Source organism: Rutidosis leptorrhynchoides, chromosome 10 (genome assembly GCF_046630445.1).
Source record: "Rutidosis leptorrhynchoides isolate AG116_Rl617_1_P2 chromosome 10, CSIRO_AGI_Rlap_v1, whole genome shotgun sequence".
In the NCBI taxonomy this organism is placed as follows: domain Eukaryota; kingdom Viridiplantae; phylum Streptophyta; class Magnoliopsida; order Asterales; family Asteraceae; genus Rutidosis; species Rutidosis leptorrhynchoides.
The window spans coordinates 30,771,117-30,795,266 of record NC_092342.1 but is presented as its reverse complement, the minus strand read 5'-3'; the positions used below and the strand labels follow the sequence as shown (position 1 = coordinate 30,795,266).

Genomic DNA, 24,150 nt, shown 5'->3' with positions numbered 1-24,150 from the left:
ACACACAACTAATAATATGTACACTATTTGAAGCATTATATACAATATTTGAAGCATTATATACAACCTTATGGTAAAACACCTCCATTAAAATATGTACTCTGAGTTCATTGCAAGATGTCTCAGGTTCGAATCCCGTCTAGGGCGAATATTTAGTTGTGGCAAGAGATGGGTTGGAAACAGCCAGGGAGTAATCCTGCTGGGCTGCGTACATCAGAGTATGAGGTCGGATTACTCGCACTCCATGAACACATGTACAAACTTTGAAGCATATTGTACAACCTTCATATAATAATGTATTTTAATTTTTTATTTTTTTTTAAATTAATGAGGCATTTGTTATTACTAATAATTATTATTAAAAATATAAATACTCAATTTTAAAGCAAACTTTATTATTATTATTATTATTATTATTATTATTATTATTATTCAAAAAATATGAGTTCCTTTTACGGGATTAATTACGTTACATATGTATACGAAATACATGTCTCAATCAAATGTTGTAATGTATACTTTTATGACAAAGAAAATAATAATTGTGATGAAAATTCGAAGAATGTCATGGGAGAAGTTTCTAACAACGATAAGTATGTCAAAGTTAAGTATGTCAATATGTTTGTAAAAACAACGATAAATTTCTAAGTCAAAATCCGTAGTTCTTAGGGTCATTAAACTAAATAAATTCAGTACTACGTATTTAAGTTCACTAAATATCTGAAACTTATCGTTAAACTGTTTCGTTAAAACAAACTCGTGATTCCACGAGTCATTTCACTGGTTATTCCAGTTAATATCCGTTCATTATATTCCAACATCTTAACGTTTTTAAAAAGGTGTACACGTCTTAAAAGAATAAGCATGACGAACTTTAAGGCAATCCATTGTCTAAAACATCCAAAGATTTACATAAAACATCCATAACACAATAACATCAAAGACTCCCAAAGTAAACAGCGTAAGTTTCTTTTTCTTCTTCCAAACATTACATTTTACTTGTAGAAATCAAAATCAGTGTCAGGCTTCTTTACGTTGGTTCGGTAGCCCTTCTCAAAGTCCTTGGGAAGAATGACGTAACGGTTCTTGCGCACTGCATGCATTCCCGCTTCTTGACAAATGGCCGTGATCTGAATGCAACAAATTGTTTAACATTAGTATTCTAAAGAGGTCAAATATAAGCAGCAACACAAGCTGGTCAGAGGGTCAATACGTTAACATCTTTATGGGTCGACAAGTTGTGTTCACCCAAACCACTTGTCCAAAATCGTATATAACGTTTATTTTATTTGACCCAATTGACCTGTTAGAGCCGAAGCATAACCAAAATTGGCCTTTTCATATGCAGATGGATTAAAAATTAAAATTGCCAAACTAATGTTGTCATAGCACTAAACTATATCTCAAATGAATGGTAGACCACAACGGCTTACCTCAGCAGCACTAATCTTGTCAGGCCGAGAGACATAATCTTCCAAGTCAACTTCGTCACTTAGGTTCATTTTTGCAGTGCAAACCTGTGCAAAATATTGATGTTAAAAGAAGTATGCAGCTTTAAGATGATGAATCATCCCACTCTAGAAACTACGTAACAATCAGCTGAAGACACCAGAACGTATAAAATAGGAATTTTTACCTGAAAAACAAGCCTTTTTTGTCGTCTATCAGGCAAAGGAAACTCAATCTTACGGTCAAGCCTACCAGGACGAAGAAGTGCTGGGTCCAAAGTATCAGCTCGGTTAGTTGCCATAATGACCTTAACATTTACTGTCTGGTCAAACCCGTCCATCTGTAAATAATCAAATCCATGGTTTTGTAAGTCTCAGTAATTGGATTAGAGTTATTAAAATGGGAAAGTTGGGTAATGGATCAAGATACATCCGTTTTTGATATAGGTCTAGAAAGGGTTCAGTCACTAATTACCCCCTTCAAACAAGAAAAAGATAAATAAAACAACAGAAAATGGTTGAGTGAACCTTTCATGAGATTTCAATTTCAATTCACCTGATTTAAGAGTTCCATGAGAATTCTTTGCACTTCCCTATCAGCTCCAGTCTGAGCATCAAACCTGGCAGTAGCAATTGCATCTACCTCATCGATAAATATAATTGCAGGTGCATTTTCTTTGGCAAGACGAAAGACATCACGAACCATTCTGGGCCCCTGTATAATTAATGTACAGAATGTGATAATCATAAGGTAACATGTATCATATCATGTTCTACTCTATTGATCACAGCAATTTAGAATTTAGAAAATACAATAGAGGCATGCATACATATCACCTTCCTTTAAGATCTCTACTCATAGTTATCAATTTGATAAATTTCTTAAATCTAGGGCTAAATTTTTGTGGTAATATATACTGAAAACAATGCTAAACCAGTATGACAACAATATACAAACAACTATGCTGACCAGTAAGACAACTTTCACAAAGAAATACATGGCAATAAAAAGTCCTAATCATAGTTTCCTAATTTTATAGTGGGATCTCTTTCACTATAACAAACATGGTCTCCGGTTTATACTAGTGGGATCTCAATCACCCATGGCAAAAGTGAAAGCATGCTAGTTGAAGTATAAGCTCTTTATAGAGAATTAAAGACATACCTCACCAAGATACTTCTGAACAAATTCTGAGCCAACTACCCTGATAAAGGCTGCAGTTGTATGATTTGCAACAGCTTTGGCGAGCATGGTCTTACCAGTGCCGGGAGGACCATAAAGCAAAACACCGCGAGGTGGATCGATACCTATCTGTTTGTATAAATCATGGTGAGTCAAAGGTAACTCAACAGCTTCACGAATTTCCTGCTTTTGAATGTCACATCCTCCAATATCCTATAAGATCGTGATCACAAAAAACACAAAAGTCAGTCAGCTTTGCAGGATTCACATAAATCTCTTAAGAAGATGGTCTAGGGGTTGGGGTCCTGATATCCTCACAAGAGGTATTAGGTTCGAATCTCACTAGCAGCAAATTTTGGGGTGGCAGGGAAAAGGGTAGGAAACGCTCACAATACATCTGAGTATGAAGCCTATTAAGACCGTATCCGATTACATTATCTGTATACATGAGACTTCAACTAAAACAAGCTTTCTAGAAGCATATAATAGACCAGAGGTTTCTAACAGTAAGATTTAATCTTGGTCTGTAGTATTAGGTACGGAACACGAATTCGATGTACATGTCCTGATTGAAAACAAGCAGGTTTGCACTAGTTCACTGGTTTGCACAAAACAAACAGGTTTGCACTGATAATTTCCTGATTGAAAAGCAGCTTAACTATATAACACATTTTGATACTACACTGGGCTTTCAATTTTTATCATCGCTATCTAAGCTATTCATATTTCATACATAGAGTTTTACTTGATAATACTCATATAACTGATATGAGTAACTGCCACAAAAAATCCTCTTCCGAGTTGCAAAAGTTCATTCTTCAATTATGTTAATCAATCTCGTTATATGCCATTATTAGCTTCTAACTAGTTCACTGGTCCTAATCACAGTTTTAACTTTCACTTTTTATACATGAACAAGGAGTCCTTTTTATTCAGATTCAAAAGCACTCTAAGCAATCCTTGAATAGTTACATCCACACTATCAGCATATCAATGGAGGTGGTGTACAACGATATGGGGGTGTTTCTGTGGGCTTATATTGTTAGCTTATTTGCTTAATGTAACATAATAAGCTTGAAATTTAGTGTTTAGGTAAGCATATTTGCCATAGCTTATTTTTAAGAAGAAATTTTATAAGCTTAAAAGTTAAAACTAGCTACAAATTTCGAGTTTATTTTCTTATAAGCAATAAGCTCCCAATATAAAACCACCCAAACACCCATGGGCGAAACTAAGTGGGGGCAGGGTGGGGCGCCCGCCCCCGGTGGATTTGCAATTTTCAGTGTAAAAATTTTGGGTTTTTCGACTTTGCCCCAGTGTATTTTTTTGCCCCAAAACTACATATTTTGTCCCAAAACCTTCATATTTTGCCCAAAATACTCCAACTTTTACCCTAAAACCTTCAAATTTTGCCCACAAACCTCTGTAATTTGCCTAAAAACCTCCATTTTTACCCCAAAATCTCCATATTTTGCCCAAAAAAATTCCTACGGTTTTTAAAAAAAATTTCGCCCCCAGTGAAAAAATTCCTAGTTCCGCCTCTGCAAACACCCCCTATGCCCTGTGTCCAATTTATAAACAAATATGAAATATACAATAATATACCGTCTACAGTCATTATGCACAGATAATTATCATAACCCAGCAGAAACACAGGACCATAATTTGTTAACACAAACCCTAATCCACAATAATTATTCCAGATATCCAAAAGTTCAAAACTTTAGTAATATAAAAATAAAAACGAATATATACATAAAATATCACTCACACTGTAGGTAACATCAGGTTTCTCAGACTGACTCAAAAGCGAAATACTCGAATCGGCCTCCGGTGGCAAAACATCAACAAGCGCATTACTATGGCGGTGCAACGCAACAGAAGCAGAAGGTTTCAAATCCTCACGATTAATCGTACTTAGAATCCTAACATAGTAATTAGAACCAGTAGTTGATCCAACAATTCCATTATTCTGATCAATCATCTCCATAAATTGACCGATTACAAGCGGTACCGATTGGATCCGTTTAACCTCTTCTTGAGATCTAAGCAGCTCACGTTTCAAATTCTTCTGTTCATCTTTCACATATTCCTCTTGAATTTCAATGAACTCAATTTGTCGGTCTAGGGTTTTGAGACGAGTGTATAGGTCGTCGTCTGTGTCTGTTAACGGCGAGTCGGTTGTGTACGGATTCGGTAGAGTTGGCGGTGGAGACGGTGAGGATTTGGGATCGAGAACCATCGTTGATGCCATTGTTTACGGTGGTGGATTTGGGAAACTGTGAATTTGAGAATGGAGAGGAAAGATAGAATTGGGGGAAATGGTAGCTTGGGCAACAATTTAATTACGGGGTAGTTTATGACGGTTTATTATAATTGACCACCAAAGTTTATTTTTTTCTTTAATAGACACATAAGTTTTGAGTTTTTATTTATTGCCCTCCTATTTGATGCCATTGTCTACGGGAGGTGATCCTCACGCACTAGTTTTTGATCCATGTACACTGTTGTCACATAAATTTACAGTTTTGCCTCTAAATTAATCAACAGAGTGGCACTTATATTATTTATTATTGTAAGTATAATTAAGGGTAAAATAGGTAATGAGGTGTATATGAATCAAAAAGTTTCCCATTATCTACGGTTTCTTAGCCCCCACTCACTGAAGTTATTCGCTTTCATATTAGTACTTCAATTATTTGTCTTTCAATTAATACATTGTGCTTTTTATTGCGGATTGTTTTCTTTTGTAATTTATACTACTATTTATGCTAGACAATCATAATTTGATGTTCTATATTTATATATGTTATTGATTTGTCCAAATTTTTGAACAAATAAAGTTTGACAACTTTGGGTGATCTATAATTCACGAAACATGTTTCAACTTGGTTAGAATAGTTGATCTCTTCATATCCAAAAGAGTTTTTGATCTCTAGGACGTTAATCTCGCTTAATCTCACATAATAACGTCTTAATAACACTTTAGCTTGTGATTATTGTTAAACACATAAGTGTTGCTAAAATGTCCTTTTGCAAGTCATTCTTTTTAAATCTAAAATAAATGTAGACATGATTAAGATGGTCATTAAAGTCCCAACTAAAGAGATGCTCTCCACTTGATTAATCATTAAGCATTACTTACATGCTTAAATATGTAATTAGTGCAACTTTGTAGAAGTCTTCGTATAAAACAAATGAGTCTTATTTGGAGGGTTACAAGTTACCAATGAATGCATATTTGCAAACAAATGTTGACAAAAGATTTGAAGACTTGTGATATGAACTTTGGAAGCTTGTGATTTGTCAAAGGATCAAAATTCTACATTTGCCATAAAGAGCAATCAATGACACACTAGAAGTACAATGGGGCTTTTCTCTTTCAAACATATGTCAACTTTCAAGAATACATCCAAGATAAAAGGAGTAATGCAAGTCTTTTCAGATATTTTTGGTTTCTAATTACAGTCATCCAATAAGAAAAAGTGACAAAATTAAAGGTCTCAAACAGCTACAAATTGAGAGGCTAGAGCCTGCACGGTCGACCCATGATCGATCGTTAGGTGAGCCGCAAATGATCGGGTTTGAATTTCTCTTGCATATAAAAGCCAAGCCTTGGTGCATTTGAAGACTCACCTCTTGCACTTACATTTTCATATATTTACTAATATCATTCAAATATTATTGTGATCTATTTAGGGTGATTGTAAACTTAGTTTTGAATTTACTAGTAAACTTTCTTCTTAAAGGGATATAGAAGATAGTTAATGTTTCATTAAGTTGGAGCATTAAGAATCTTGTGGTAAGAACATTTAGTGAATTCTTCAAAGGGACGTAGGGGTTCATAAGTTGCGGCTTATCGAGGAGCTAGTGTTGTATCCGAACACTCCACCGAGTTTGGAGTATCGTAGTGAAACAAACTCTCAATTCGTTAGAATTGGGGAGTGGATTAAGGAAGATTAGTTAACATCTTTCCGAACCACTATAAATATCTGCGTTTGTTCTCTTATCCCTTATCTTTTTATCTACATTACTTGTAAACAAACAAATCAAATCTCACTATAGTTGTCTCAAGTTCTAAATCGAAAAACTTTGTAAAAACAACTAAGTAATTATTCACCCATCTCTAGTTACTTACATATTTGTTATTAGCTATCAGTTATTCAATATTACATAAAAAAATGTTAACTTTTCAAACTATAACTAAGTTTTCTACATATTTGTTATTAACTATCAGTTATTCAATATTACATAAAAAAATGTTAACTTTTCAAACTATAACTAAGTTTTCTATGCTGAACTTGTGTTTTGACATTAAAAGTGTGTAAGACCAAATTATATATTATATATATATATGCCGAACTTATGATTTTATCATTTCGTTAATTGATATACCATTGTACGTTTTAACTTTGTTTGATTGAGAGTCGTCGTACAATGTACGGGCTTTTAAATCTAGTTTATTTAATATATATATTAAACCCACGTGAATCATATTTATTTATAAATATTGAACCCACATCAGATATTTCTTTTATGAAGATTATATATAGTAGTTGAACTACTCGTATTATTTTTCTGTATATCTATACAGTTTATGTTTTAGCAGTATAACACGTACAGTACGTTGGGATTTGGCTAAATAGTTTCGGTATTAGGAGAGTTGACGACTAATCAATTGTCGAATTTCCTTACGTATTTTTGGTTTAATTGTTATTGTTATATAATTTACAGAAAACCGATTAATTTGTTCTCACAAAAATTGTGTCATGATTAGGAGGTGTGCAGTCACTACGGGAAAATGTGATTTTTCAAACAACGTGACCCAACTATTTGTTGTCAGTAGTACGTACTACCGGCAATTTATTGTTGGCAGTGCCTATTATTAACGACTTAAAGTTGGTAACACATCCTCATGAAACTTTGTCGTGAACTCTTTCCATATGGTCATGTTTCTCTTTTTTGTTGTGAAACTCTTTTCATATGGTCATGTTTCTCTTTTTTTTACGAGTTGATGGTCAAATCCAAATGGTCAACAAAAGTCAAACTTGTGTTAGGTGCTTAGAATAAGAAATAGTGAAGTGTGTAAGGGCAGCTATAAATACACTTCTTTTTTTTTTGGACAGCCACTGGGATCACCCGAGGGGGACTAAACCATCCGTTGCGATCATCTCATGTTCCGACTATTCCGATGCAGCGATAATAACTCCGCCCTCATCGCTGCCCGGGAGGAAACCTTGACCCCGCCCCCATCGCTGCCCGGGAGGAAACCTTGAAACCGATCCAAGGGCACGGCCAAGTAAAACCCCCCTCCCCTTTACACCCCAAACGATATGGGAAAGGTGCCCTGAGTGGATACTTCATGGCAGAGACGAAATTGTGTTTTTAATATGTAGCCAACCGGGGTCGAACTCCTGACCTCCCCTAGAGGAGGCATGCCACCAACCGCTGGACCACATCACAACTTCTATAAATACACTTCTTAGGGTTCATTTTTAAAGCTACCTATTTTAATAACCGAGTTCAAGGAAGTCTTCATGGAATCATGGACAATACTCTCATTTGTGATAAACTCATTATTTCAATAAAACCATCATTCTATCCCTTAAACAATAAAATGGAATAAGAAATATTTGGTCTTACAAAGTTACAACCAAAACAAATACGTAGTATAATTTTTCTGTTCATTATAAATTCGTTAACAAAAAACAAAAAGGAATAAGAAATTAAATGCTAAATGATTCCAATTGTTTATTATCAAACAACTGAAAATTAAAGCTAAACCTATCCACCGATTATATACGCTCAACTGCATAAACAAATTCCTAAATTTCTTGGTTTTAGTAAAGTAGAAAATATGTCATGTAATGATTCAAAAGAAAGCATCAAACTTACCCCTTTTAGTAACTAGATATAAGCAATAAATTAATTGAACCATGTACTATCTAACAATTAGTACCGTTATGTTTTTCTATTAGAGATATCATGTACTTGATGCACATGGATTCAAAAGGAACCCTAATCGGTCCGTCAGTCTGCAACCCATACTCATCCTCTGCCGCCTTCAAGAGCTCTTGAAAAATATCGTTTTTAAGATAGCCCAACGGCATCAAAAAACGTATTTCATCAGAAGTGTACACTGCAAAGTGACCCTTATCAATCCTTTTGGTTGTGTGGTTACCTCTTGGAAATGAGATTCTTGATTGCTTCAGTCCTAATTTCTGCCACATCCATCCCATTTTCATGAGCTTATTAACACTTTTAATTGACCTAAAAGATATATAAACTTTATAACTCACAAAGGGGTATTTTTGAATGAAAATATGAGATTTTTTGTTTGATTCGAGTTTTTAGTTCTTTAAATACTGATAATAGTTATTCAGACAGATGAGCATTCTAAAAAGTACCCAAAAAAGGGGCAAAAACAAGATGATATGATAGACATGAATTTAGTGTGATAAACCAAACATGAATAATATGATATTGAATGATTTGTTTATATGGTCAAACGGAAAATTGTTCATACTATTTGCTAGGTTGTTTGCTAGAATAAGTACTACTATTTCTTGCTTCTTTTGCTACTCAACAAATTACATGCAACAAGATTCGAAATGCAAATAATGATGTATCAAGACATGTATCAACCTAAGAATTATGTTTACATTTTTATTTTTATTCGTTGTAGCCTTACTATTCTAAATTTCTAACCACAAGTATAACTAAATTAAATTAAATCATGAACCATGCTCCGAATAATGGAGATATTTGAATAAAAGTCTCAAATTATATTATTAGTATTATTATATTATTGTTGTTATGGTTGAGGATTAAGAGACAACTAATTCTGAAAGAGAATCACTTCACACATATATATATTCTAAGTAAATACGAAGTGTTTTATAGTATCCTCGTTAAACCGTACATCTTTCTTGAACTATCCTTTTTATACTTGTTAGAAAAGAACAATTAGTGAATGTTGTTCATAGAAAAGCAATGTCCATCACACCGACAAATTGAAGGAGAAGTGATAAAATTCGTATAGATTAACACCATAAAATTAGGCTCACACCACAGACTTGCACTTAAATAGAAGTGCAATCAGTTTTTCTCAAATATTAATCTTCCACTATTACTCATAGGGTGAGAGGGGAACATAACATTTGAGGAATGATGGAAGTGATAACCAGAGAAACAATACGTCAATCAATACATAGTTTAAAGAAGAAGGATATTTTATACTTTTTTATTTATTTATTTATTTATTTATTTATCAACTATCATTATCATTATCAAATCAATTACAATTATACCAAGCTATCAAAGAATAACAAAAAGTTAAAATTGCCCTCAAAGTGATTCCCTCTATTTTATTTAAAGAATTATACTTAAAGGCAAACTCGGATACTAATACTAACACGAATATATACACCACGAAATGTCATAAGTAGGACTCGACCTCAAGGTTGTAAGGGTGACCTTGATACCGCCAAACTATCATTATCATTATCAGTTTTATCAATTACAATTATACCAAGCTATCAAAGAATAACAAAAAGTTAAAAAATTGCCCTCAAAGTGATTCCCTCTATACCAAGCTATCCATTACAATATTACTTTCACCTGACATTACTGAAGAACCCCCTCCAACTAAGAGGTTGTGGGTTCTAGTTCGATGGCAGACATTTGTAAATTTACGTGTGAATTTCGTGTAATGATTCCTTTTTCAATTGGGTTCCAAAATAAAGACCAAGCAACGCAAACAAAGTCAACAAACTGGGCTATACTTCTAGAAGCCCACACCTCTTTGAAGCCCAAGTTAAACCCATCAATGACGCATACCCTAACGTAAGTCCACAAAGCCCAAATTATAAGACTATATAAACATCATTTATTCATACCCTAGTTAGGGTTTCTGCAACAGTTTTTGCGCAGCAGTATCCATCAAACAAAATTCAAATCAGCCATGGGTAGAAGTATGTTTTTCCTTTAATTACTTCATTTTTGTTGTTAATTTGCGAAGTTCGAGATGTGTATGTTTTGATTTCGAATCAATATATGTTTTTCCTTCACCTACTTCATTCTTGTTGTTAATTGATTATATTCGAGCTGTGTATGCTTTGATTTCAAATCGTTGGCCTGTTATTTACCTTATATATGTGTTTATTATAGACCTAATTCATGTGAATTGCATCTGCATATTTGATTCGATGAGTTTTTATTTAAGTTATAATCCGCGCTTGTTTATAAAAATTTGTAACTGAGTCATTTAGATTGATCTTAGGTATTATCGTTTATTTATATGATTATAAATATAAATATTTGTATCTATGTTTTTCAACATTTTTTTCTCATATGAAATATGTATATATATTAGACTGCAACTCTAGTTGATCTGATTTAAAATACATAAAAGTGTTTAGGTTTGTTGTAATTTGTTTTAGTTAGTGTTGATGTTAATCTGAGCTACCGTCGTTTATAATTACTTTAATTGTGATGTATAAGCACGATTCATTAATTTTGTGTTATGTAAGTTTAATCTCTCTAATATATATGTCAGTCAAGGTTGTAAATGTCACATGTTGTGACAAATTGCTATAGACCTTTTAGGGACTAATTGTATGGACTTATTTCACATTAGTTAATTTAATAAATTCAAAGTAGATGTGTTAAAAGAGTTTCATAAACCTTACTTAAGCATAGTTGTGCAACAGCATTAACAAATGTTCGTTTGTTCAAATTAGCCAACTATGACTTTGGTAAATCAAGTATGACTTTGACCGTTTTTTCCCGACATTTTAACCTGATTTATTCCCATTCTAGTCCAGAAAGTCCAAAACGTGGTTAATGTCCAAGTGTGTGGCAACCGTTACAATACTCATATTAGTTTAAGCTCATGACTATTAAAACGTGTTATCTTAATTTAGTTTGAGTAAAGATGTACTCAGCTCTTGTATGTTTAGAATGTAAAATGTATAGGATTTTGAATTATTATGATATTTTAATAATTTAATTAGATTAGATAGTTATTGTATAAGATTTTTTTTTTGCTGATGAGTACTGTTTTGTGCTATGTGTTACAGGACCAGCCAGGTGTTATCGTCAGATCAAGAACAAGCCCTACCCAAAATCCCGATACTGCCGTGGTGTACCCGATCCCAAAATCAGGATCTACGACGTTGGCATGAAAAAGAAGGGTGTTGACGAGTTCCCATTCTGCGTTCATTTGGTCAGTTGGGAAAAAGAAAACGTGTCCAGCGAGGCACTCGAAGCTGCACGTATTGCGTGCAACAAGTACATGACTAAGTTTGCAGGAAAAGATGCTTTTCACCTCAGGGTTCGAGTCCATCCTTTTCACGTGCTTCGTATTAACAAGATGTTGTCGTGTGCTGGAGCTGATAGGCTTCAAACTGGTATGCGAGGTGCGTTTGGTAAACCACAAGGTGTGTGTGCTCGTGTTAGCATTGGTCAAGTTCTTTTATCTGTTCGTTGCAAGGATACTAATAGCCCACATGCACAAGAGGCTTTACGTCGTGCTAAGTTTAAGTTCCCTGGTCGTCAAAAGATCATTGTTTCCAGGAAATGGTATTAAATAAATATTATTCAATTCTGCTGTTACATTCTAAATTGTTTTTAGTATATGTAGGAGTTTTTTTTATATTGATTGCTTGTTTAATCAATACTGTGTTTTTAAGTTTGCTCTGATTATTTCAGGGGTTTCACAAAGTTCAGCCGTACTGATTACATACAGTGGAAGTCTGCAAACCGTATCATGAATGATGGTGTTAATGCCAAGGTAATTTTTTTATATCGTTAAATGTCTATGTGATTAGTTTTTAAATAATTTTTTTCTTAATATACTTGAAACATGCTGTTCTGGAGACTATTAATTATAAACATTTATTAATATTAATATTAATATTCTGACTAAAGCATATGAATCGTATTGTTGTATGGACTATCAAGCAACATTTGGTTGGACTTAATAATTTATCTCAGTACTGAATGCAAATTTTGTTCTTAACCATCATCTTTTAAAGTTTTATGTTGTACATATTTTTTGTTTTATTATTGTTTTTTTTTCTCATTGTTATTGTAATTGTATTGCAGCTTCTTGGATGCCATGGACCTCTTGCCAACCGTCAACCTGGAAGAGCTTTTCTAGATGCTGTTGCTTAAGTTATACTTCGTATGTTTCATTAAAGATGACATGCTTTCAACTATTAAGTTTTTGTAGTGAGCTGTTGCTCAGTTTTGTTTTTCATGGAGATTCATTGCTACTATTTTGTATGTTAAACTGGAATATCTTATCTTTGTGTTTTTGGTACTTCAATGAAAGAACATTTGTCATTAGTTTGGATAGTTTGTCTATTATTCATCAACTGATTTGTTATTAGTTGACCAATGTTCTTATCGTTGTAGTGTAGCCAAGGGTCACATTAAACCTGTCTAGTGTAACCAAATTGGGTCTCCACTAGTGGACGAGCCCCTTAGCGACGAGACTTGTTACCGGATGATTATAATTCATTACTCCATGAATGTACATATATTCCTCAAAATCTAATGATTGTTTTTGAGCAGTAATTATGGGCTTCCATTGCACAGTGGATGTTTTTTCACTTCTGGTCTGGCTCATTTTGGATGACATTTGGTCTTGGACTGAACAATATCATCAGTTAATATGGGTGTAACAGTGTGTAACACCGTACAATTTTTTTTTAAATCAGCAGAAACTTAAACATAAATATTAATATTTACGAACCATATTTAGTAATTAATTAAATCATAGTTATTACAGTCATTCACGTGTTACGTTAATCAAAAAGCTTTTACACGCATAGATATCAAAATATAAACATTAGAGTAAGCTTGTCAAACACTTCCAAAAGCAACCACTCTCAAAACTATAGCATGCAAAGCTTAACCTGCAAGGGAGGAACTGTGGTGGATTAGCATAAAGCTAAGTGAATGGAAATATCCTAACGGATATAGGTATCTAGCATCAAGCTAAGTACAAAGACATAACATCAACAAGGTAAAACAGAATGGTAACATTAGGCTCGACGGCTTGTACGGGCCATTAACTACTAGTTGATCGGGCTAGAGTTTACCGAAAGTTCCTGTTACTGCCTCCCTCACATGGTAATCCAAACGCAGGGGATGCATCGTTCAAACTATACTACACGAATAGTAACTCTTGTACCCAACCTGACAAAAAGGTTGACCTTATGTTCAGCTTTATACCCAAAGTTTATTACCGACTAGACATCATAGCCGATAATACCCAAGTGCACATAATCATCAATTCAGTTAAGATAGTCCCACTCACCTGATAATCAACAAGAACTCAGATGTCTTATATTACTGAGCCTTCTCCGTTCCTTTATCAAGTTAGTACATATCAAATTAATAATATCATCAATTCATACTCTAACAACATCATATAGCCTAATATATCCATATATGACAAGTTTACATGGTTCCCCATTCAATTGCAACTATTACACGCGTGTAAAACGAAGCATAAACGTTATCCCATCATTTTGACCCAAATTAAAGTCTGATTCAGTGTTTTAAAACTTCACCATTGGAAAGTAGACCTCATTACGTTTCCATGGGTAGTTTATTCATCAAAAACGGAGTTACGGTTTGAAAGTTACGGCCAAAACAAGTTTTTCAAAAAAATTGACAGACTGCAACCGCACGGGAGCACCTGCAACCGTACGGGAGCACCTGTATCCGTACGATTGCCTCTGCAACCGTACGGTTGCACCCAAAATGGCCCGGATACACCCCGTATCCGTACGGATGCATTCTGCAACCGTACGGGAGCTGTTCATCAGCATTAGGTCGCTGTTTTCGTCATTTTGAGCCTCAAATCTCGTTTTTGCACTGTTTTGACACTACAAATCACTTAGGAAACATACATAACTCATATTCAAACGTTTTCTAACATATATGGGTGTTTATAACACCTCAAAATTCCATTTTGATTTCAAAACCCATTTTCTATAAAACTTGAACAAAATCATCAAATTCAATTGAATTTGGACATAAAATTACCTTGTTTAAGCTACTGAAATCACAAGGAATGATTTCTCAACTTGAATTTAACACAAAAACGAGAATCAAGGATTAGGGTTTGTGAGGATTTGATACGTATGTGTGTGTATAGAAATTTCCAAAAATGGAAATAAGGAGAAGCAGGAGTTTTAAAGCAAAAGGGGTTTCTTCATTTGGAGAAAACCTCTTCCGTGTGTCACACGGGTATTTACCAATTATCTGAAATACGAAACACCTCATTAAGTGGTCCAAAGGAGGTCCAATTTAAATAAACAAACCTGTTCTGTGACCCTTGTCACGAACTGGTCTCAACTATATAATTAAATAATTATAAACACATAATTATTAAAATAACATATAATAACATGCTAGGGCAATTAGGACAATTACCACTAGGCTCAATGTGAGGTTGTTACACAATGGATGTTTTTGAGCAGTAAATATCCCAAGTTCAAGAATATCCATATATCATATCTGGATTCTTTATTCGGATCCGTGAGACAATTAAAGTGGTGTTTCCTTGTTTAGAGATCCTTTAGCTTTGTTTTAAATCATTGGGTTTAGACATTACTTCGGATAATCGATAACCTTGTTACTAGTTCATTCAAATTGTTAATCACTTAATCCAAAGTGATTGACAAATCTCTAGTAAACTAGCCCCTTGTGATTGTTCATCACTTAATCCAGAACTATTGTCTTACACGTACAGCAAATAAGTAATAATAAACACATTAGCACATTAGCACAATTAACACTTATAACAATCAATAATCAGACCTCGATTTTCTGATATCAGACCTACAAATGTAATGATTTTAATTTCAAAATTTGAGTAGGTACTACGATATAATTTAATAACCAACTAAATTCTCAAAATACAATAACACAAAAGATTAGACAAAATAGATTACACTAACCAATAAAATAGCGAGAACTGCTTGATCTATTTTATGTTTTTATAATGTCTTAACTTGAATGAGTTTTGATCTGTTTACTAACCCATCAGATCCGTCCATTGTAGCAGAACTTCACCTAGAATAGATAAGTGTTAAAGATGGCAAAACTACCACAAGCTCTCTTTTTCTCACTCTTTCCTTGTGTTGTCATCTTATCAACACGATCGATCATGGTCTCAGCATAATGTGTCACCATTCGAGCCCACAAACTATGGGCATGCATCAAGTAGTTGTGTATTTGCATAGAAATGAGGTATAGGAATATAGAATCCGTCACCAAGCAGTTTTGGCCCGTTTCATGCTAATTTTTTTTTTTTTTTTTGAACAACCAACTTTATTAATCTCAACGAGCTATACTAGCAAGGAGCTAGTATAGACCCGCAAACCACATTACAACGGCTTACAACGCCAATCGTTCCAATTTACAATCGTTTTACCTCTACTTCTATACCAATTGAATGAAAAAAGACAAATAGAATCAAAAAAAGTACACTGCTTTCTATTCCTGAACCTCCATAATAAGTGCCAAACAGTAGAAACAACGATGACATACAATCTGACCTTTGTATCCTCAGACTCTCGCCACTCTTCATACCAAGCTATCCAATCAGCCCATTCGGAAAAAATTGGCAACGACATCTCGGTCCAAATACGAATTCTTCTCCATAAATCGGACGCCACTTCACATTCAAACATAACATGATGAATTGATTCAATTGCAACGTCACAAGATACGCACCTTATCGTCTAAATTTCCATTCCTCGACATGAGAGATTAAGTCGAGTGGGTAGCCTATCTAACGCCAACCTCCATAAAAATACATCAATCTTACAAGAACCTATACCTTCTCGATTCCAAGCCCACGACCACGACCCATTGATGAATCTTTCTGCGATCGTGCACTCTTGATTACTCTCTAGCCGAAATAATCTGCCGAACCTGGATTTTAACGTGCCATCACCTAACCAATTATCTTTCCAAAAACGAACATTATAACCATTACCAATCTTCATTCGCAGCACGTCTAAGGGGACTGCACCTGCATTTCTAGCTTTAAAGAAAGCTGTTATAATTGATGACCAAATACCATTCCGAATCGTGTTTGTTTGCAGCCCACCCGACTCCCCATGAATAGCCTTAATTACTCTTGCCCATAAAGAATAAGGTTTGGATACAAATATCCAAATCCATTTAAACATGAGCCCAAGATTAAATGCTCGCAAACTACAAACACCAAGACCGCCTTTATCACGGGAAGCCAACACTAGCTCCCACCACACCCAATGCATCTTCGATATGTCACTTGTACCACCCCAGAAAAAATGAGCTCTTAATTTCTCTAAGTCATTAATAACAAGTTCGGGACACTTAAATAACGATAAATCGTAGATGCCTAAAATTCCCAACACCGCCTTCACAAGAGTTAAACGACCTCCGATTGAAAGTAAATTGGCTTTCCATCTCGTCATATTAGCGACCATAGATAAGCCTAAGTATGTAAACCGAAACTTACCTTTGGAACACCCAAGTTCGAGAACATAATCGTCCACTATCGAATTCTGAACTTCGACCCCGAATAAATGTGATTTTGCCACGTTAGTTTTTAAGCCCGAGAATCCATGGAAATCGTTCAAAACCTGTAGGGAATTTAACAAACTGTTTCTATTCCAATATGATAATATTACCGCATCATCCGCATAAAAAAAAGTCTGATATCTTAACATTCGAGTTCCGAATATGCGCACCAGAAATACCACCCGAATCTACCTTCTATTTTAAACACAAATGGAGACCTTCCATGAAACAATCCAACCCGTATTTAAACCGGCCCGTAATTTTTTTTCCTTTTTAATATACATTAAATAACGCTTTAGGTCCCAATACACAATTTCCAAAACGTATTTTTATCAAAGTAGGTTCAACGAACTTAAAAACGTACAACAATAAGTTAAACTTCTTAATACAATAATACGCTAGTTAAATCATAAACCAGTTATAATCATTATGACCTGACTAGTTACGTTTACACAAAACCGAGCATGGTGATTTGGGACTACGCTACCCAAATCCTAATCGAGTCCAAAAGCAAGATCTTCTAAGGCAGTCTAGGCAAGATCTCTAATCCCCACGCTTACCAGAGCCGCCACCACGCGAACCTATAAAAATATCAACAACGAGAGGGTAAGCTAATGCTTAGTGAATGTAAAGATACTACACACATACATATGCATAAAATGGCTACGCATCACCAAGCATCAAAATAACACATACCGTCTCTGCATGGTAAACAAACTACAAAAGTGCACAATACACAAAGTAGCTACACGCTACGTAATCGCCAAGCTAACGTCACAAGATTAGCTACAACACAACAATAAGTATATACGCGTATATAACAAATATACTCAACAATAACGATAATGTTAACCCCTTAACCCAAACTACATGAAGGTCGGCCGAACTACCCGAGCCTTAGTGAATTCGCACTACCCGAGATTCATTTCCTTCACCACTTCTACAACCGAGGTTGGCCGAACTACCCGAGCCTTAGTGAATTCGCACAACCCGAAAATTCACCACCCCAAGATGAGCGAAACAACCCGAGTCATCATGAATCCGCACTAACCGAGATTCATTTCCTCAACAACAAATGCTAGCAACCCATCGCCAAAAAGGGTTATCCAAAACGCTAGCCAATTCACAACACCAAGGGTAAAACCCACAACGCATAAGCGTATCACATGGACCCGAAGCACAAGGTTCATTCTCCCACACGAACATAAAGTAAACCCGAACAAGGGTCACCCTACACACACGCACCCATTTTACACATACACATGTGCATAGTAAATTTACACTCACCTTGAAGTCTTGATGGATGCCAACCAAAATCCGCAAACGCCAATGGGACGTACCTATTCCATTATCACATGACAAATAACACAATTAGGGTGGATTTACAAACCAACCCAAATCAACAACTAGCGCAATTTCGACCCAAATGCACCTCCAAGCACAAACCGCGCCCAAACTAACCAATAATCACAAACACTAGTGACAATGGTCCTAATAAGTCAATTAAACCCGAACACAAGCGTTAAACACTTGTCTTGCCCAATTTGACACCAAAACCCTAATTTTGACCCTTTCAAAATTAGTCAACCAAACACACCCAAATGAGTTCCAACACTTTCATAATCACTAATCATAGTGATTACACTCAATTTAAAGCCCTAAACAAGGCTAAACCATCAACCAACCCTAAACCCGCCTTCATCACTAATAAACCCGAATCCTAGTTATTATCTTCCATTAACAACTAGTGGGGTTCCAAGTATGAACATACAATCAAAAGCCCTAAATTTGAATGATGAACACGAAAATGAAATTCGGAGTTAGAGCTTACCGCTAGTATCACCTCGAAGCTAAGAACGAGGAGAACAAACTTGTCTCTTACGCTTTCGATCAAAACCTGCTTCTTCCTTTCCAAAAATCCCTTTGAATCAATTGGGGTTTGAAGTTTTTGAGAGGAAAATGAGAAGAAAAGGAAAAAGAAATAAAGAAATGAAATGAGTGGATGAGATTAAGATCTCAAATCTGGCTCACACGCGAAAAGACCAAAATGCCCTTGAACCTTATTTAAAATTACTAAAATCTGGTACCAGTCCGCCCAGAACGCCGCGCCGCGGCCTTAATCGTCGCGCCGTGACCTTTGCCTCTATCTGGGACTGTTTTGTTAAGCCCACTGAAACTGAAACCAGTTGAATGCCAAAACCGCGGCCCCAATCCTCGCGCCGCGACGTTAGTCGTGATTTGCTGCCTGCCTTACCATGTCTCCTGATTCTGATTCTAGTTAATTGTCACGCTGTGACCTTAGCCGTGGCATGATCACTTCTCGCATACATGAACTTTAAAAAACGAACATGTATCAAATCCTTCATATGCTAGTCGTACATACACAATACGCCTATATATATCATATACGGGAAAATGGGGTGTTACAACTCTCCCCCACTTAGATTCGATCACGTCCTCGTGATCCTAGTCACTTAACCAATCCTAACCGACACTCGATGGTTCTCCTTTCCAATCCGACTTCCGACACATTCCTCATTAACCCGAAGATTAATTCATTTACTAAATACACACACGCACGTATTCCAAGATGCGCAATACACGCAACAACCGAAGTCTACAACGATCACTTAGAATACGCGAAACCGCCACGTATTCTTCCAACTTCTCTAGGCAATTTATAACACCCCAGATTTTTTTTTTATATTTTAAATACAGCAGAAGACCAATTTAACTAATACATAAGTTAAAAATGTATATATACATATATATAATCCACTTAATGATAACACGTTAATAAATAAATGACCGGGTGTTATATTAAAACGTAAACACAACTTTAATAGAAAAGATGCGACATCAGAGTTTTCGGCTTTGTCAAACATATCTTCCAACATCCCATCTTCGCCCTGATAACTAGCATACAACAAATCCATAACCTGCAGGGAAGATGTGGGGGATTAGCACGAAGCTAAGTGAGTGCAACTAACTACAGGCAATAGTATACAGGAACCGTCATACTAATCATGTCACATAGTCTAACACATAAACATCACCCAAGTGCCGTCTACAGAGACTCTGGCGACTCGGCCAAACCATTAACCACCAGCTGATCGGACTGGGGCTTACCAGAAGTTCCTCCACCACCGTGTGTATATATATAATTCACACGCGACAAACGCGTCATTCACATATATATACACCTCAATTGTCTAGGCTACCACATGAGGAACCCAACCCGCAGGTTGATCTCTCCTACCGAGGCTACCACACAATAGGGACGCACTGGGCTCCAGCAGACAAGCATCTACTAACATGCAATCATCACAACGTACTAACTAACCACAATAATAAGTATATCTAACAAGCATGGCAATCATAATATAACATGCTTCTCTATACTATATTCTTCAGTTAGTCCCACTCACCGATACCGACATCACTCGGTAGTCTAATGTCACCGAGTCTTCTCCTCACCTGTATCACCTGAAAACAATACTCACAAGTTAGTTATAATATTATGATCATCAATATACAAACGGGCAGCATAACGGCTAAAAAAATCAACACTTAGTAAAATTTTACACTGCCAAAGACACTCGGTCGACTGTCAGAGACAGTCGACCGACAGTCTACACTCACTCGACCGAGTGTGTAGACACTCGGTCGATGGTCTCTCACAGACACACTCGGCCGATGGTCGAGTCAGTCGGTCGATGGTCGAGTCAGTCGGTCGATTGTCAAGAGACAGTCGGCCGACTGTGTTTATCTGCAGAAGCTGAAGAACAAAGTGACGGGTTTCACCCAAAATCGACCAATTCTTGCTCTAGAGCTCGATTACGACCTCAAAACTGACCAAATCAAAGACACTAAACATGTAGAAACATAAACCCACAAGATTTGGACTCAAACAACATCAAATTTAACCACTTTGACCCAAATTACACACTTTGTAAAAACTAACACAAAACTCCATTTTCTCAAAGATTAAAGCATGAAGGCTTGTGATTCTTACCTTGTTAGAATCAGTAGACAACAAAGAACACGATTCTAAGATCAATTTGAGCCCAAGAACAAGTTTTGATGATTAGGGTTTGGTGAGATGGAGATGAACGTACGGGAGTAATATTTGGGGAAGAATCTAGAAAAATGAAGATAATTCTCCCCACCTACACACTTAAGGGTTAAAAACCCATACATCACAACACACGGGTATTTATCAGTTATCTGAATTCTTTCATATCTCATTTGGTGACCCAAACGAAGTCCAAATTAAATAAACAAACCTGTTCTGTGACCCTTGTCACAAACTGGTCCTAACCACATCATTATTTAATAATAAATATAAAAATAAAGTAAAAGCATATAATAACACCACACACCCTGAGGGCAAAAATAGTAACCTAACGTCTAGGCCCGCATCGAGGGTGTTACAAATCTACCCCCCTTAAAGAGATTCCGTCCTCGGAATCTGCTAAGTCAAAGCCAACACGGGTCACAGGTAACAAATATCAACACAACTGGTCACACCGGTAGCTACATCAAAACACATCCTAAGATAACAAGCGTTACCAAGGTTCACTAATTTTCTCATCTGTCAACCCATAAGCCAAAATCGTCAATTTAAAAACTCACCATCACTAAGTTAATGCCAACCCTATCTGTTACGGCTAACTCTAATCACGCAACACAACATTCAGATAATACAAGACAACCCAAAAGTATTATACAGACCCATCATCAACTTAATTGATTTCCACGAAATGGTTCACAACAAGTTTCCGCTTACATATCGTATTCTCGAATCATATGTAACTATCCATCATTTAGTCCTCCAATTTACATCAATCAGTCTGATTTCCTCGGTTTTCCCACAAAAAGTTTCACGTCAAACTGTCACTACACCCCACTTTCTGAAGATACCAACGGTTATACACTGTCAATTTCATCGAATCAGACTGATCCATCAAATTTCCCATTCAGTTTATTCTAAGTCATCCGCCTGTTGCCTACGTGTCGCATGAAGATACAACTCAATTAAGCCTACAATTCTACATCATCAAATCAACAAAGGTCATGGGTATTACAAACCACCACAACAGGCCACAACATAATCTAAGTCAAAACATGTCCTATGGTCATACACCTTACAAAGCTCCGTCCATTCTCGTAGGTCAAAAGCTAACTTATCGATCTAAGGCCAAACACACCATCTGCTAGTCTACTATCCAAGGGTCAAAGACCCGTCATATACCGATCTGCAAACTTACTTACTTACACTACACGATATCTGCACTGTTCCTCACATTCTGATCTTAGAAAACAGTCTTTACCACGAGTTAAAGAAATTCAATGCTGACAACCTACCACTATCTAATAACTGAACAAGTCTAATTTCGTCTAAATTCCAAACTTTGTCTATCATTAATCTTACAAAATACCACAAAAATTCCATCTCATGTCTAGATTTTACACACTAACTCTCGAGGCACTACTAATGACCCACTACTTGAAATCTGTCAATCATGATTTGAGGTTATCCCCGAGTCACCATCATCGAATCTCCTAGATCAACTCACTCTAAAACACTGAATAATGGTTATCATTTACCTTAGAATACACAAACTTAGCTAATTTCATCACTACAACATAGCCAAATCAACTCGGATTACACTAAATTGCCCAAATTTCGTAATTTAATGCTTGTTTCAATCCCGATATTCAGAATTTCGTTGAAATTCGCTTATCTGGTTCAATATTCACCCAATTATTCAATGACTAAATCGTGATTCTGGTCAACTCAATCATAGTAGAAATGCTTACCAACCCGATTTCAAATCAATTCAATTATTACATCACAAATCTTGAGTAAAGAATAATTGTCCACACATTCTGAAAGTAATTATCCAAGTATTAATTTCCTCAAGTAACATCAATACACATGCCCACCACTGCTACAGTTACATCAGAAAGATCGTCACTTGGTTAAAATGCTACCAGAACCCGCAATTAAATATCTAGTTCAAGTTCGATATTTAAGGGTTTCGTCATGAATCACTTATCTAGGTTGATACTTACCCAAAATTCATCACTTAAAGCATAACTTTATTCATATCATCATTAGAAAAAATACTTACAAATGCAATATTAAACCAACATTAATCATTCAAACATGGATTTCAAGTCAACGATATCCACTACCACAAGCAATAAACATCCATCTAACAATTAAGTCCATCACACGATATCAATACACGCGTTTGACACCACTAAAACGATCTCTGCATCGACTTAATTTTGCTTCAAACTTCATCAGAACTCAAAACTAAAGCTTATTCGATCATCAATAGCCTAGGTCCAAATATTGTTCAAATAACATTACTATGTCGGAAAAGTCTACTCTCGGTCAATAGTTCATCAAAAATCACATTCATTTTCAAACAACACCCAATCTAACACTCGTTACATCTCTTCCAACTCTCGAAACTACTGTATGATTTACTACAATGTATTTCCGTTGGCCAGACGTAATACATCATTCTAAATCACACTTTCATTTCGAGTATTTCGGAACAAGACCTTAATAAAGTTCATCGATACAACACAATCTATTTTCTCAAGTCACTGGTAGTTATAAATTCTCCACTATACCCCAATCAAATAGATTTTACAATCTAAGACTATCAAACCGCAAGAATCTTGTAAGTAAACACCTAACTCGGTTCTAGCTCGATCTTAATTCTACTAAGTCCTCTTTAGCAACCACAATTGAAAATCCGATCCAACATTCAATAAGCTATACCTACTTACTTCGTCTTATTTGAAATACTATTATCGTCTGTCCTCAACCTTGCATTCAAATCTTCAAAAGATAAGATATTCACATTAGTCACTATCAAACTATCAAATCAATGATTCTACCTTAAC

The 24,150-nt window shown here is 35.7% G+C and overlaps 2 protein-coding genes across 2 annotated transcripts; one reads left to right on the top strand and one right to left on the bottom strand.

Moving 5' to 3' along the window:
* Positions 1 to 798: 798 nt before the first annotated feature.
* LOC139872062 (26S proteasome regulatory subunit 6B homolog) lies at positions 799 to 4,943 on the bottom strand. The gene is made up of 6 exons (XM_071859867.1): positions 4,403 to 4,943; positions 2,614 to 2,844; positions 2,005 to 2,163; positions 1,637 to 1,789; positions 1,434 to 1,517; positions 799 to 1,130 (listed from the first exon to the last, which is right to left on the bottom strand). The coding sequence occupies exons 1-6, from the start codon at positions 4,883 to 4,885 to the stop codon at positions 996 to 998; spliced, it is 1,245 nt and encodes a 414-aa protein (XP_071715968.1). The 5' UTR covers positions 4,886 to 4,943; the 3' UTR covers positions 799 to 995.
* Positions 4,944 to 10,542: 5,599 nt separating this feature from the next.
* Positions 10,543 to 12,902, top strand: LOC139872987 (large ribosomal subunit protein uL16-like). The gene is made up of 4 exons (XM_071860915.1): positions 10,543 to 10,604; positions 11,712 to 12,213; positions 12,343 to 12,424; positions 12,739 to 12,902. Exons 1-4 carry the CDS (start codon positions 10,595 to 10,597, stop codon positions 12,805 to 12,807), a joined length of 663 nt encoding a protein of 220 aa, XP_071717016.1. The 5' UTR covers positions 10,543 to 10,594; the 3' UTR covers positions 12,808 to 12,902.
* The last annotated feature ends 11,248 nt before the right edge of the window (positions 12,903 to 24,150 follow it).

Coding starts and splice junctions, on each gene's coding strand:
- LOC139872062 (XM_071859867.1), bottom strand. CDS start 4,885: ATGGCATCAACGATGGTTCTCGATCCCAAATCCTCACCGTCTCCACCG. Junction 2,845..4,402: donor AACCTGATGTTACCTACAGT/GTGAGTGATATT, acceptor ACGATCTTATAG/GATATTGGAGGATGTGACAT. Junction 1,790..2,004: donor TCATGGAACTCTTAAATCAG/GTGAATTGAAAT, acceptor GATTATTTACAG/ATGGACGGGTTTGACCAGAC.
- LOC139872987 (XM_071860915.1), top strand. Junction 12,214..12,342: donor ATCATTGTTTCCAGGAAATG/GTATTAAATAAA, acceptor TGATTATTTCAG/GGGTTTCACAAAGTTCAGCC. Junction 12,425..12,738: donor ATGATGGTGTTAATGCCAAG/GTAATTTTTTTA, acceptor ATTGTATTGCAG/CTTCTTGGATGCCATGGACC.